The 16637-nt window shown below is 43.5% G+C and overlaps 1 protein-coding gene across 1 annotated transcript in view; it reads left to right on the forward strand.

Moving 5' to 3' along the window:
- Positions 1-16637, forward strand: part of slco1c1 (solute carrier organic anion transporter family, member 1C1) — a 53007-nt gene that overhangs the window by 25019 nt on the left and 11351 nt on the right. The window contains exons 4-9 of the mRNA XM_038275154.1: positions 3269-3401; positions 4535-4656; positions 4734-4880; positions 6501-6599; positions 10622-10870; positions 10984-11148. Of these exons, the coding sequence (XP_038131082.1) occupies positions 3269-3401; positions 4535-4656; positions 4734-4880; positions 6501-6599; positions 10622-10870; positions 10984-11148 (915 nt within the window). The remainder of the gene's footprint in view (positions 1-3268; positions 3402-4534; positions 4657-4733; positions 4881-6500; positions 6600-10621; positions 10871-10983; positions 11149-16637) is intronic.

Genomic DNA, 16637 nt, shown 5'->3' on the forward strand with positions numbered 1-16637 from the left:
AGAAATATTTTCATTAATAAATAAAATACAATAAATAAAACAATTAACAATAAGAACAATATTTTGAGGTTGTATGCTGTGCACAATATTAAGCAAGCTTGATAAAAAAACGTATAAAATTAAAATGAAGTGTTCCTTCCTTGGCTATGCTTTGCACACACAACAATGACACTAGCCCAACTGGTTAAGAAACAAAAATAATTCTCAGCAGCTGCACCTGTTACAGAAAAAAGTCTGAAACTGAAGAGTGCGTAGAATTATTCAATCACACAGTGTTCTGAATGTGCATTTTCCTCTATTCTGCACTTTAGATGAATGACTGTTTAGGTGCCACTGGTGGTAGCACTGTATCGATACTTTTAAAAACGAGTATTGTATCCGGATACAATGTTTCAGTATCGATACATTTTTGAGTATCGATACTTTTGACAACCCTACCTGCCACACAGGACTACATATAAACTTAAGCAGAAATCTTTTCCTACACCATCTCCTTCTCTTTTGAAGTTCTTCTATATATAAAAAAAACTGTTTTCTCACCCCTCGTGGGGTGGTATGTGTCATCCTCAAGCTCGGGTCCTCTACCAGAGGCCTGGGAGTTTGAGGGTTCTGCGCAGTATCTTAGCTGTTCCTAGGACTGCGCTCTTCTGGACAGAGACCTCTGATGTTTTACCTGGAATCTGCTGTAGCCACTCTCCCAGTTTGGGGGTCACAGTCCCCAGTGCTCCAATTACCACTGGCACCACTGCTGCTCTCACTTTCCACATCTTTTCTAGCTCCTCCTTCAGTCCTTGGTATTTCTCAAGCTTCTCGTGTTCTTTCTTCTTGATGTTGCTGTCGCTTGGGATTGCCACATCTATCACTACTGCCTTCTTCTGCTGTTTGTCCATCAACACGATGTCTGGTTGGTTAGCCATCACCTGTTTGTCAGTCTGGATCTTGAAGTCCCATAGGATCTTAGCTCGGTCATTCTCAACTACCTTAGGAGGTGTCTTCCATTTTGACCTTGGGACTTCCAGCCCATACTCATGGCAGATGTTCCTGTACACTATGACAGCTACCTGGTTGTGGCGTTCCATGTATGCACTTCCTGCCTGCATTTTACACCCTCCTGTTATGTGCTGTATTGTTTCAGAGGCATCTTTGCACAGTCTGCATCGGGGGTCCTGCCTGGTGTGGTAGACCCTGGCCTCTATTGATCTTGTACTGAGTGCCTGTTCTTGTGCTGCCATGATTAGTGCCTCTGTGCTGTCCTTCAGTCCAGCCTTTTCCAGCCACTGGTAGGATTTTTTGATATCAGCCACTTCTTCTATTTGTCTGTGGTATACGCCGTGCAGCGGCTTGTCCCTCCATGATGGTTCCCCTTCCTCTTTCTTGTCCTCACTTTCGGTTTTCTCCTGCCTGAGGTACTCACCGAGCCATTTGTCTTTGGGGGCCATCTTTCTGATGTACTCCTGGATCTTAGTTGTTTCATCCTGGACAGTGGTCTTGACACTCACTAGCCCTCGGCCTCCCTCGCTACGCTTGGTGTACAGTCTCAGAGTGCTGGATTTGGGGTGGAACCCTCCATGCATTGTGAGGAGCTTTCTCGTCTTGATGTCAGTAGCCTCTATCTCCTCCTTTGGCCAGTTTATTATACCAGCGGGGTATGTGATGACTGGTAGGGCATATGTGTTGATGGCTTGGATCTTGTTTTTCCCATTCAGATGACTTTTCAGGACCTGCCTTACTCTTTGTAGGTATTTAGCTGTGGCAGTCTTTCTTGCCATCTCCTCGTGGTTTCCGTTAGCCTGTGGCACCCCAAGGTATTTGTAGCTGTCCTGAACATCTGTTATGTGGCCTTCTGGTAGTTCAACCCCCTCGGTTCTGATCATCTTCCCTCTCTTTGAGACCATGCGACCGCACTTGTCCAGTCCGAATGACATCCCAATGTCGTTACTGTAAATCCTGGTAGTGTGGATCAGTGAGTCGATGTCTCGCTCACTCCTGGCATACAGCTTGATGTCATCCATGTAGAGGAGGTGACTGATGATTGTTCCGCTTCGGAATTGGTATCCGTAGCCAGTCTTTGTGATGATCTGGCTGACCTATGCAGAACAGCAGCGGGGATAGTGCATCACCCTGGTATATGCCGCACTTGATGGTGACTTGTGCTATTGGCTTTGCATTGGCTTCCAGACTTGTTTTCCACAGCTTCATTGAGTTCTTGATGTTGGCTATTAGAGTCCTGTTGATCTTGTACATTTCCAGGCATTCCAGTATCCATGTATGTGGCATTGAGTCATAGGCTTTCTTATAGTCAATCCAGGCAGTGCACAGATTTGTCTGCCTGGTCTTACAGTCTCGGGTGACTGCTCTATCCACTAGTAGCTGGTGTTTGGCTCCTCTGGTGTTGCTGCCTATTCCCTTCTGGGAAGGGTGCATGTATTGAGCCATGTGCCTATTCATCTTAGCCGCTATGATGCCTGACAGGAGCTTCCATGTTGTACATAGGCAAGTTATTGGCCGGTAGTTGGATGGGGTTGTTCCCTTCTGCGGATCCTTCATGATCAGGATTGTCCGTCCTTGGGTTAACCATTCTGGGTGGGTCCCATCCATCAGCAGTTGGTTCATTTGTGCTGCGAGGCGTGCATGAAGTGCGGTTAGTTTTTTCAGCCAGTAGGTGTGGATCATGTCAGGGCCTGGTGCTGTCCAGCTCTTCATACCTGCCACTCTTTCTTGGACATCTGCCGTTGTAACGGTTACTGGTTCTTGTTCTGGGAGATTGCTGTGATCTGTTCTTAGATCTTCTAGCCACTGAGCATTGGTGTTGTGGGATGCCTCCTTCTCCCATATGTTTCTCCAGTACTGTTCAGTCTCAGCCCTGGGTGGATCTGATCTTGAATTACCCTGCCACTGTGAGTACACTTTGGATGGGTTGGTGGAGAACACCTGGTTTATTCTCCTGGCTTCTGCTTCTCCCTTGTATCTCTTTAGGCGGGTGGCCAGGGCGGCGTGTCTTTGTTTGGCAGTTTCCAGAGCCTCAGGAATCGACAGCTTGTTGTACTTAGGTAATATATATATATATATATATATATATATATATATATATATATATATATATATATATATATATATAAATTTCCCTTCTTTTTGTTACCTTACAAATATGCTATCTCACAAGTCAAACGCCCCAAACCGTACAACTAATTTGCAAAGCAGAATCAAACTGACCATTTGTGATGTTGTCATATTTTTTAAATGATAAAAACTACCTTCATCCACATAGGTAACCTGTTGGTGATAGCTTTTGTCAGCTACTTTGGAGCCAAACTTCATAGGCCAAAGATAATAGCTATGGGATGCCTATTGATGTCTTTTGGCACCTTCATCATCGCTCTGCCGCACTTTATCATCGGACGGTAAGTGAAAAGCTTTTCACTCTGTGTCAGATGTGGATTTAGAGTCTAGTCTTTTTCTGTTATTTGTGTCAATTTTTTTTGTTTTTTACAACCCTTTTTGTCAGGTAAAAAAATTTAATCTTTGGCTTGTTGGTTTACAAAGTAGTATGAGTCATATGATGAGCTTGGAATTATTAAGCTCTTAGTAGATCAAGTTTACATGGTCATATTTAGCATTTTTATTACTTTAAACAGTCCTTTTTAAATGTAATTATTCACCATTAATTGTGATTTATTTAGTACAGTAAACAAAAAAGCCCTTGAAAACTATTTCTTTCTTCCAAATGAGATCCATTTAAACAAACTGATTAAAGAAATGTCCATGTTATCTATTTCAGAAGCTGAAATAGATAAGGCTTGCCCGTGATTATCAAAAAAAAAACAAGTTTTTGCATTCATGCAAATTTAAACTGTATCTCCTCTTATATAAGTGTTGCTTTAGCAAAATGTGAAGCTCATAATTTGGAAAAGATCATAATTACCATTATGCCCAAAGTTATTCAAAACCCCTGTCAGATTTAAATTATATATTTTTTTTATTTAACCACTGAAAAAAAAAGATACAATTCTCCCGGTGACCATGTAAGGATAATTAGGTCATAATGAAGGCCAGGGTGAAATTTTTTTATTTTTGATAGAAAATCTCCAATACGATAGTTAAATAATATAAAAGCATAATAATAATAATAATAAAAATCTTTCTTTACAGAAGGCCTACTTATAAAGGCCTTCTGTAATCAGTAAAAGAATATTCATTGGCAATATGTAAAGCAAACCCATTTTATAACTGACCAGGTTTTTGGTATTTTATGGGTATTTTGACTAATTATCTATGCAATGGTGAAGAACTCCAGGTTTTTATGTTTGGCAGACCTCCTTGCAATCAGTCTACTATTTAGATTTAGATTCTCTGTTGGATTAAAGGTCGGAATCTGGCCAAATCACTCCAACAGTTAATATTTCCTGTGTAAAGAAACACATGTTGGTCAAATTAAATAATAATAAAAAAAGGACCATCAGAATTAATATTTTTGGACCTAACATTGTATATGTCAATGTTTGTGCTCTTGATTTGCTTATATCTGTATGCACAGCTATGAGTTTGAAACATCTGTACGGTGGATGGTGAATTCAACACAGAGCTCATCGCCCTGTCGGGGAGATGTACCGCAAGACCTGTCACAGCCTGCTAGATCATCTCCAGTGCCATCAACAAGTGGGTTTTCACAATGCAAGGTGAAAACACACAGGTGCTGTATTATGAATGAGATCTCTCCAACTCATTCCTTCCAGGCTGTGAAGGGGAGTCCAACTTATCGATGTGGATATATGTCCTCCTGGGGAATGTCTTGCGGGGGATTGGAGAGACACCCGTTCAGCCCCTGGGCATCTCCTACATAGATGATTTTGCTACAGAGGAGAATGCTGCATTTTATGTCGGTGAGAAAAGCCTTCGCCTACAGAAAGATGAACAATAAACCCCAGGAACCATTAGTTTATGTCTATAAGAGAAAAACTTCACAAAGGTGATGAAAAAAAATAACATTTTCAATGAATGTCATGTGTTTCTATACTATCTTTAACGTGAGCTGTTATCTGTAAAGCACTAATGGTTATGTGCAAATCTGCTACCTATATGTAACACTTTTTCAAAGGTGGTCTTTAGCAGCTTTCTCGGAAAAGAATTTTTTTCTAAATTTCCTCCTTGATGCATTTCTGCCTGAATCAGCAGCAAAACTCTAGAACATTTTATTCGGTGATACATTTGCATTTGATATCTTAATAAATAAATCAAATACTGCTATTTTTTCAATATTCAGTTTTCAATTCAGTTTATTTATATAGCCTCAATTCACAACACGTCATCTCAAGGCACTTTGGAATTCAACCAGATCATACAGTTAAATTGATTCAAAGTTTTCTATCTAAAAGCAGTTGAATGCATCGACTCATTGACTCGAAGGCAATCTCTCACAACAAGCATGCTTGTAGCGACAGTGGAGAGGAAAACTCCCTTTTAACAGGTAGAAACCTCCAGCAGAACCAGGCTCAGTCTGAGCGGACAAACGCTATTACAACATATTTATTTTTCTATTGATTTTAAATACATAAAAACACTAATAGATGTTAACATATCTGTAAATGGATTTTGTGACATTGAGGAAACCCAAGTGAAACACTATATATGCCAGATATTTAGCCAGTTCAGCCATCCATTTCCTCTCCATTATTAACCTAAAAAAACATCTGGTTCTTAGGTTAAACCTCTATGTAACCCAAAAAAAAGTGAACTATCTTACATTCAGTTTAAGATACAAACAAGAAGTGCAGCAGTTTTATCTCCCCTCAGCTTGTATTCAGTTGATACAAAGGCATAGCAATGTTTTCACACCCTTTTCTTTATTAGGTCGATTATTAACACGTTCATGTTAGTAATTTTTATGTTGCAAGTGAAAAAACAAGCGCTTTGATCACTTGAACGATGGGTGTTCACCATCTACACCCAAATGAAACGCCCACATCGTTAAAATAAAATACATACCGTTTTTGATAATCAAAATCAATGGTTGAATATTACGTACTTATCGGACCAAAAACAATGTTCCAATGCTTCATAATTATCTGTAATTATGCATTGGTAGATAACATTTTTTTTTTAAAAAGCGATCTTTTAAAAATCCTTAAAACATTGTTCTTTAAGAGAGAACAATGTTTTCTTTAAAGCAGCACTTCAGCTCACAAACACACCGAGCTTGCAGAAAGCTCTGTTGCCACATGCAACAGTGTTGTTTTTGTTTTATTTCCAGGAATACGCACAGAGTGATAAATCGCGTTGTTGTGTGTTCCACAGCAGCAGATTATGTGTACTGCTGAAAAAGAACATCCTGAGTCAGTAGACGTTTTGCCCACAAATTAGGATTTGACAAAAGGGTTTAACCTTATTGTACATGTTCAGTAAGCCTCTATGTGTAATCTGTAATCACACAGTCCTATTCCACTCAATTTTTAATGTTCATTATGATTCTGAGGAGATGTTTTACATTTTGTTTTATTACCCAGGCTGTGTGCAGACCATCTCCGTTGTCGGGCCGGTGTTTGGATACCTGTTAGGCTCCCTTTGCGCCCAGATCTATGTGGATATCGGGTTTGTGAAGATGGGTAAGCATACAGTAAGCACTTTATGTTGGGGCAAAAATATTTGTGGACGATCTCTTATCTAAAATTATCAGAGGTTGACGCATGTGAGATATAGTGCCTCTAATAATATGTGTACCTTTTAAAATTTTTTACCCTTGTAGACAAAATCATGGAATCTTCTTTGATAAACCAGTACAAAGTGCATAACTACTTGTGGTAGAAAGGTGATTCTTTTCCTTTTGAGTATTTCATACGTGTGATAGTTTGCATATGTTTTCATCCCCTCTCAGAGTATACACTCACCGGCCACTTTATTAGGTACCCCATGCTAGTAACGGGTTGGACCCCCTTTTGCCTTCAGAACTGCCTCAATTCTTCGTGGCATAGATTCAACAAGGTGCTGGAAGCATTCCTCAGGGAGTTTGGTCCATATTGACATGATGGCATCACACAGTTGCCAGAGATTTGTCGGCTGCACATCCATGATGCGAATCTCCCGTTCCACCACATTCCAAAGATGCTCTATTGGATTGAGATCTGGTGACTGTGGAGGCCATTTGAGTACAGTGAACTCATTGTCATGTTCAAGAAACCAGTCTGAGATGATTCCAGCTTTATGACATGGCGCATTATCCTGCTGAAAGTAGCCATCAGAAGTTGGGTACATTGTGGTCATAAAGGGATGGACATGGTCAGCAACAATACTCAGGTAGGCTGTGGCATTGCAACGATGCTCAATTGGTACCAAGGGGCCCAAAGAGTGCCAAGAAAATATTCCCCACACCATGACACCACCACCACCAGCCTGAACCATTGATACAAGGCAGGATGGATCCATGCTTTCATGTTGTAGACGCCAAATTCTGACCCTACCATCCGAATGTCGCAGCAGAAATCGGGACTCATCAGACCAGGCAACGTCTTTCCAATCTTCTATTGTCAGCACAAAATGTGCGGCGGGGGTGCAAGTGTTAAGTCTGCAACCATGTACAGAGGCTTTGGTCCTTGATGTGGCTGCCTCAGGTGTGAGTCCTGGTCTGGTGACCTTTGGTCCCCTCTCTAATCCTATTTCCTGTCTGCCTACTTTCAAAAATAACTAAATAAAGGCCACAAGTGCCTTAAAATTACCTTAAAAAAGCAGCACAAAGACCAAGGAACACAACAGACAAGTCAAGGAGAAACTTTAAATCAAGGCTAATGTCTCTCATCACTCAATCCATTATCTAAACATTAAAAAAGGGTTTGGCATTTCTTGTTAAGAATATTTTTCATGATAGGAATTTGGATTTCTGCATGGAGTTTGCATGTTCTCTCCATGCATGTGTGGGTTTTCTATGGATTTATCCCACTTTTCAATAACGTGACTGCTACGTTAATTGGCATCTCTAAATTGCCCTTAGGTGCGAATGTTAAGTGTGGGGGCACTTTCCTTTTTGCAGAAGATGGATGAACTGTGTGTGTTTGGGGACTTTTTTGTACAATTTTCTCCACAGAGGGTTTCTTAAGAGCATAAATAGATTCAATAGTATGATTTGAAGAAAATTTAATTTAAGGTAGTTCCTGTGTGAATCCTAGTGACAAAAATTAAAATTCTTTATGCAGCTGGTGTCTTTAAAAAGGTCAAGGTTTGAATGTTTTCATCATCACTTTTATTTGTTAATATGAGATTTCTTTTCAGGAGAGGCAGAATTGTGTTCTATTATATTAAAAGGCCTGTTGAGACCGTCTTAAGATCAGACCCTTTTAAAACCCTTGTTTATATCAGTAAACTCCTTGGAAAATGGAAAGTTAGGAAACTGTATGTATATGTTGTTCCCTATACACAGGTTTGGTGAGAAAACATTTTTAAAGTAGAATAGCTAACCTTGGCTCCTCGTTACTGGTGAAATCTTTCCTGGTTAAAGAAAAAAAAGACCTTTCATTCATAAAACCATTACACACCTTTATCAGATTTAGCCACAGGTGGAAGGTGCACAATTCAAAAATTAGAACCGGTGTGTAGGATCAATGTCGGTTAGCTGATGAAGGAGGCCAGCTGAAGGACAAAGCTCTCTGACAGACAACAATCAAATAGAGTGCATGGAGGGGGGGGGACAGGTGCAACCAAGGTAGAAAGAAAGATTCTTTCTGAACCCACCTGTTCAGGGTCTTGAAACACAAGCAGATAAAGTCACTGATCAACATTTTAAACTGTGTCAATTTAAAAAAAAGAATAATTCACCTTTTTTGTACAGTTTTAAAAAGGTGTTTAAAATAAAAGGCTTTTAAAATTATTTCAATGAGTGGGGAAACAACTTTTAGTGAAATAGATTTACCACTCACAGTGTTTATAGGGTTATCATGCACTCAGTGTTTGGAATGAACTATCAAGTGCAAATCTTTCAGAAGCCTTTGTTTACCATTATATTTTAGCTTACTAAAAATTCAGACTCTTAGTTGATCTTTGTTGCAACTTTTGATTAATTTTATGCATTGGGAGCTTTCATGGCAACAGTTCAAACTCTTCAAATGTATTAGTGAGAAGCTTTACACAGTGGTGACAGAAATCCTTGTAGAATAGAAAAGTATGGTTATTACTACGACTCATAATCACTCAATAGATACCTCCCTTTTAATGATTAATGCTTAGATTTTTAAATTAAATTTTTATTTATTTATTATTTTACTTTGGTTTGTAGCAGTTTTAGATTCTTGTGTATAATGAATTAAAAATTAAGAAAATAATATATAAAGATTTCCTTAATATATTTTTTGAGAACTTTCATTGTTTTATAATTGTTTTAAATAATCACCATCATCACTTTGTTTCTATGAACTTATGGTCCTTTACTGTCACTCCCAAACTGCCAGTAGTACACACAAGCAGCTTTAAATAAGGTGAAACAAACCTGTCTGTTGTATATGGAACCTATGTAAAACACCTGCAGCATCCCCACTAACTTTTTTTTTGCATGCATGTATAATTTAACATTCATTGTGATTTTTGAAAGACACATTTGCGTGTATAAAAACAGGAGTTAACCTTACAGCATGTGCAAAGCTAATTTTACTAAGCAGGGGCACATCAAATTTCAGGTTTAACAGCAGATATGTGGAGGATATGCAAATGTTATTCTTCCACCTGCATAGTGTTTTATCAAACCTGAAATAGATTGCAGCTGAAGTGTTTGCATCTATATTTAGCATGAAAAATAAGGTACAAACTTGCTTGCAAAAAATGTCTGATGTGTCCACTAAGGAGGCACCGGTTTATCTATTGACAGTGGAGAGAAAGTCTTTTTCCTGGCGTTACACTGTCACAAGTACAGCACAACGAAATTCACTCTCTGCATTTACCATGATTATGGGTCCCCTTATGGATGGGTGGGCTGGCATTTGTGGTGCTAGGGGAGCAGTGTGGGGTCAAGGGTCTATTGCTAAAAGTGGCAGTCTGTGGGAGTGGGTTTCAAACTCACAACCTCATGATTCCAAGCTCTATGCCCTAACCACAAGGCCACCGCTCCCCCTTCATGCACGTGAACCTTTTGGATTGTCAGAAATAATAGTAAAAAACTCCAAGTAGATGATTAATACTGCCTTTTCTCAATCAGAGTCCAGACTCTGATTGGCAACTTAAATGCTGTGATGTGACTTAAGAAATAATATTTACCATAAACTCTTGACCATTTTAAATAGAATTCGGAAAATAGTGTGAAAGACTGATTAAAATAATACAGAAAATGTGTACTGGAAGATTTTGCTGCTGTTGTTTTTTCGCATATGGTCAATTAGAGCATAATGAGTGTAAAATCATTGCTTTTTCTGTTTTCTGGAGGTTAGGCTGCACAAACTATAAAACTGTATAAAGGATCCTCTTTGTTTGCAGGTGTGAGATGTGAAGAGTTCAGCAGGGTTTAGAGTTGTTTAGCAAAAGATTTAAATGCAGTACATGTTAGTCTCCGTATTCATATCCCTTACCAGTATGTTTCCTAATATACTAAGCTACTTTTTTGTTATTTTACTTCAGTGTTACATATCTTTCCCCTTGTGTTTCCTCAACACAGAGACCATCACCATCACACCTGCAGACGCCCGATGGGTGGGAGCCTGGTGGCTGGGCTACCTTATAGCTGGGGTCATAACTTTACTCTCTGCCATCCCGTTTTGGTTTCTACCTCGATCTCTACCTACAGCTGGTTCAAGAGTCCCAAAGAAGGGCACTCAGGAGGAAGCAAGTTTCATCAAGGAAGCCCCTCTTCCTAAACACAAGTATCAAGCAGAGGAACACACTACGTTTATAGAAATGGCTAAAGGTGATGATAGACAAATTGTTTTGCTGTTAAACTCTTCCAACCAGCTATATTCCACTGCTGTTGCTGCTGTATAATATACACTTTGTGCAATAATGGGATCTGCTTCTTTTCAGACTTTATTCCCACCCTGCGGACTCTACTGGGACACCCTGTGTATGTGATTTACCTGTATGTGGTGGTGATCCAGTTGAACTCTCTCATTGGCATGGTCACATACAAGCCCAAATACATCGAGCAGCATTTCAGACAGTCTGCTTCCAAGGCGAACTTTCTTATGGGTATGTTGCATGTTTTGGAAATGGTAAAATCTGCCTAACAGCAAAAATCTTAAATCCTATATATTGTCCTTAGATGCAGAAAAAGCATTCGATAGAGTAAACTGGAAATTTTTATTTGCTACTCTACATAAATTTGGCTTTGGCAATTCCTTTATAAATTGGTTAAAAATATTATACAGCTTCCCAACAGCCTGTGTCAGGACAAACAATCAAACATCTTCCAGTTTTTGTCTCCAGAGGGGCACCAGACAGGGATGCCCACTCTCCCCCTCACTTTTTGCTATTTTTATTGAGCCTCTGGCTGCAACAATCAGACAAACAAATATGATTAAAGGTATAAAAGGCATGAAAATGGAGCATAAAATTAGTCTTTACGCAGATGATGTATTACTTTATCTCCAGCACTCAAACACTTGCCTCTCTCAGGTGATTAGTTTACTAGAATCTTTCTCAAAAGTCTCAAAATACTCTATAAATTGGTCTAAATCTGTAATACTACCAATTAATTGCTCTCTACAGAATCCCTCAGGTCTACAATTGCAATCAGGAAATATCAAATATTTGGGAATTACTGTGTCATCTAAACTAGCTGAGTTACCAAAACTCAACCACACCCCTCTTTTAATGAAAATAGAAGAGGACCTAGAAAGATGGAAATCGCTTCCGATCTCCCTTTTGGGTCGGGTAGCCTCAATTAAAATGATGGTCTTACCCAGAATTAACTACCTATTTTCAATGATCCCAAATAAACCATCACCCGAATGGTTTAAATCTCTAGATTCTTCCATCTCTAAATTTCTTTGGAAGGACAAACCCCCTCGTATCAGCTTAAAAACACTACAGAAAACTAAAGACAGAGGGGGACTAGATTTACCTAACTTCCAATACTACTATTTAGCAAATAGATTACAATACATCTCTAAATGGATAAAACATAATCCCTTAGATGAGCCCTGGATAGACACAGAACAGGATATATGCAGTAATATAATAATCTCAGATTTGCCGTTTATTAGCTCTAAGATCAAACGGCACCCATGTTTCAAAAATATTAACATCAGCTCTTCCCTGACAGCATGGTGGGAATTTCTAAAAATAACGAACTCATCACTTATCCCGTGCAGTCGTACACCCATCTGGAATAACCCTGACATTCTACAAAACAATAATGTGATAAACTTTCCGTACTGGAAGAATAAAGGTATTACATATCTGGATCATTTGTTTGAAGGTACGGAGTTTATCACATTCGCTAGATTAAATTTGCAATATGGCATTAACAAAAATAAATTCTTAGAATATGAGCAAATCAAAGCTATAATTAGAAATAAATTTAAGCATATTGATGGAGGTTTAATAATTCCAACTAAAATATCAGAGTTTCTAGAGTTAACCCCCCCCCAAACTACTGTCTAAGTTATACAGGACACTGACTAAACTGGATGATACAATATCTCTTCCTATTACTAAATGGGAGGAGGATTTATCAGTCAGCTTTGAACAAAACATCTGGGCTCAGATATGTCTAAGAACTTTTAACATGACCAGAAACCCCAATTTACAATTAATACAATACAAAATCCTCCACAGAGTGCACTATACAGGTCAAAGATTATTCAAGATGGGTTTTGCGCAATCTAACATCTGTCCACAGTGCACAGGCAATCGACTTGATAATTATTTTCACGCGCTATGGTTATGCACGCCGGTTCAGAGATTCTGGGTACAGGTATGTAAGGATCTATCACTGTGCCTGGGTTGTAAAATCCTAATTTCCCCTTCAGTTTGCTTGCTGGGTGACTTTGAGGGAAGCTCTATGGGAAAAAAATCGGTTTGCTTGGCATTCACTGCATTATGTATCGCAAAGAAAACTATCCTCATGAATTGGAAGAGTAAGGATAAACTCAACATCAATCAGTACAGAGATCTGTTGTTGGATCATATTAATCTTGAGACAGCATCTGCATCCCCATCAGACCGATCTCTCTGGGCTCCCTTGATCGGCTCCATCACTTAGTGTAGTGGGGGGCTATGGGGTGCGTCTTGTGGGGCGCGGGGGCTAGTTCGGGGGTCCTTGGGTCCTGGGGGCTCGGGGGGGTGCTCGGAGCGGGGTGCCTGGCGGGTCTGGCCCGGGGGACTGTTGCCCCCGTCGGGGCGGGGTCTGGGGCGCCGCGGGGGGGTCCTGCGGCGGCCGCGTGCGGTGCTCTTGGGGGGTTCCGTGGTGGCGGACGTGGGCTACTGGCCTGGTGGCTGTGCTGCTGCTGGGTGGGGCTGGGCGCCGGGCATCGGTTCTTTTGTGGTGCTGGCCGGGGTGCTTCTGCTCTGCGGGGCGTCGGGGCGTGCCTCGTCTTCCGGTGCCGGGTTTCGGTGGTTGGCCGTGGTGCTTGCTGTGGTTGCGTCGTCCGGGGGGGGCGTGGGTGGTCGCGCCTGTGGCCGGGGTTCGTGTGTGTCTGTTGTGGGCTGGTTGCGGGCGTCGGGGGTCCCTTTGGAGTGCCCCCGGGTCGGGGTGTGGCTTCGCTCTGTTGGGGCGGGTGCCGGTGGCGCGTGGTGCGGTGCATCGTGCGCGGTTTGGGAGTGGAGGGTTGCTCGGTGTTTGGCGGCGGGGGGGGGGACGGGCCGTGGCCGGCGTGGCCGTCCTCCTCTCGGCGGCCTGTGGGCGGTGCGGGGCCGGAGCGGGGTGGGTCGTGCTGCTTTCGCGCCGGGCGCGGCGGGGGTGGTGGGGTCGCGTCTGCTGCTTTCTTTTTGCTGCTTGTGCCGGCTTCTGGCGGCTGGGGCGGCCTTGCTGCTCTGGCTCTCTGGCGTGCGCCGGGTGGGGCTGCTCTGTCCTTTGCTTTGCCTTGCGGCTGTGTTTGCTGTGGTCGGTGGGGGCGGGGTGGTTTCGTTGTGTTTTTGGGTGGGGGAGTCCGCCTGGGGGCTTGGTTGGTGCCGTCGGTTCGTCCTTGTCGGCCTTCCGGTGTTGTTTCTGTTGGGGCTGCTCGGGCCCCCGCATGCCGGCGGTGCGCTGCCGGGGGGATTCCTGTTCGGCGGGCTTGCCTGTCTCCTGGGAGGGCAGGCATGTTGACTTTTCTGGGGAGGAGCATCTGGGTGGAGGGGTCCTCGTGGTGTGGCGGTGGGTGTTGGGCACTGGCTTGTTTGCGGCCGTTCTTCTCCGGTGAGGGGGAGAATATTATAATTTTTTATTTTTTTTTTGTGTGGGAGGGGGTGTGTGGGCGGGGGGATCGGGGCTTGGAGTGGGGCTCGGGATTTGCGCTTAGCTGTGTTGTGTGGCTTTCTTCTTCTTCGGATTGGTGCTGTGGGACCGGTGTCGGGGGGGGAGTCGTTCGGGGGCCGGGGTCGGGGTGGGGGTGCTGGCGCCGGTGCCGGGGGTTTTTGGGCATTGCCCGGCCCTACTGCGGGGTGGGTCTGGGGTGGCTCCTTGGGCCTGGGATCCCTGGGGCGCATTGCCCTTGGGCGGGGTCCCCGGTGGGGGTTCGGGGGTTCGGGTTCTGTGGGGAGTGCTGCTTGGGTTCTGGGCCGGTGTACGCCTGGCTGTCTGTCCCTGCTGCCACGGCCTCTGGTGTGCCGGGGTGCCTCGGGGCCTGCTGGGCTGGGGGGGGCATGGACATTAACACCTATGGCAAGTGCTTACCCCCTCACGGGTTTGCACTCTGGAAGTGGGGGAAGGGGAGGGAGGGGGAGTAGGTATGATCTCGGCCTGGATGTCTTCTGTCGCTTGTGTGGTGAGTAGCTTGATTGTTATTGTAGGGGAGGGATTACATCTCCGGAAGGGGGGTGGGGGGTGGTGATAGAGGGAAGAAGATCTTTGAAGGGCTTTGGGTCTGGCTCCCTGTCTTGGTCCTGGTCCGTGCTGCCCCCTGGTGGGGCTTCGTCCGGGGTGGGGGCTCTGCGTGTTGCGCGTTGGCTGGCCGGCTGGGATTGTCCCTTCCCTTATTCATTTATTTATTTATTATTATTATTATTATTTTTTTTTTTTCTTATCTTCCTTTTATATTTTTTTATTTATTTATTTATTTTTTTATTTATTTATTTATTTATTTTTTTTTATTTTTTTTTTTTTTTTATTTATTTTTTTTTTTTAATTTATTTATTTATCTACTTATTTATTTATTTATTTATTTTTTATTATTATTATTTTTTTGGATGGACACGACGGGGGGAGGGTGGTGGTGTCGGCTCCGTGCCCGGCTGGCTGGTGGGTCCTGCTGCCGGTCCCGTGCCCCCGGGCTATGGTGGTGAAACTGGTGGGGCCCCCTTCTCTGGGGGGGCTCTCGGGGAACGGGGGTGCCTATTGGAGTCAGCGGGGGAGCTGGCTCCCTGGGAGTGCAGCAGGCACCCCAGTCCTTTGCTCCCCATCCCCGAAATCCTCCCTCTGCCTGCTCCATCACTCGGCCACACATGTAGGTTTTTGGGGAGGGGGTCGTTACTGGAGGGCCACACCTTCTGATGACGTCCCCCACCCCAATTTTATTTTGCATTTTAGACACTTCCATCTACATCATTTTCACAACACACATCTATGTAGGGCATTTTCGGGGGGTGGGGGTCAGGGCCACCGGGGGGGGGGCTTATTTTATGGGCCTCACCACGGTCGGCCTCCTCCATCCCCTCTCGCATCTAGACATTGAGGGTTGAGGGTTGTCGAAGGGGGAGGGTGTGCTGGCACCGTCTATCTCCTGGAGGGGGGGTGGAGTGTGCCGGACACCCCCTCTTGGTACTCCCAGTTTTAATTGCATCTGAGAGCAACACGCAACAACACCACATTCGAGCGGGCGCAGTGAGGATCGGGGTCTTCTCACACCCCTGTTCTCCGGCTGCCGCCTGGAGTCTGGGGCCTGGAGGAAGAGCGGGCCACCTGGTCCGTGGTTTTGGCTGGGGCTGGCTGCGGGGCCTAGGTGGCCTGCTGGTGGCGGGGCTGTCACCTCTGCTCTCCCCAAAGAAGGTTGGATGGAGGGGCATGAAGTGCCTGGATGAAGGTTTTTTTTTTTTTTTTTTCTCTTTCTTTTCGGGGGGGGGGGGGCGGTTCTGGTTGGGTGGCCGGCGCGGGATGGGTGGGCCCCGGTCCCGGGGGGGGCTCTTGCGGGGGGTGGTCCGGTCCGTGTGCGGGGTGGGGGGCCGGGCTTGAAGCAGGAAAGAGATGGGTTGGTGTGGCGGTGTCGCCGCTCCCCTCCCCTCACATCCGGATTTTAGGTTCACTTATGGGGTCATCCGATAGTCCCGGGACCGACCACCGGTGTCACCGGGTTTTTGGTCCTGGTATTATTGGATGTGAGTGTTATGCGTGAATGTGTGTCTGCGTTGTTATTTTCTTTATTTATTATTATTATTATTTTATTCAATTTTTTTTTTTTTTTTTTTTCCTGTGGTACGAGTGGGGGCACTAGGGAGGGAAGGCATGATTGAGATGGTGTGTTTTTTTTTTTTTTTTTTTTTTTTTTTTTTCTTTCCCAGGTTGGGGTCTCAACCGCACCCTCTCCCAAATACATCTCAAG

This window comes from Cyprinodon tularosa, unplaced genomic scaffold, assembly GCF_016077235.1.
Source record: "Cyprinodon tularosa strain WSP-4 unplaced genomic scaffold, ASM1607723v1 ctg942, whole genome shotgun sequence".
Classification (NCBI taxonomy): Eukaryota; Metazoa; Chordata; class Actinopteri; order Cyprinodontiformes; family Cyprinodontidae; genus Cyprinodon; species Cyprinodon tularosa.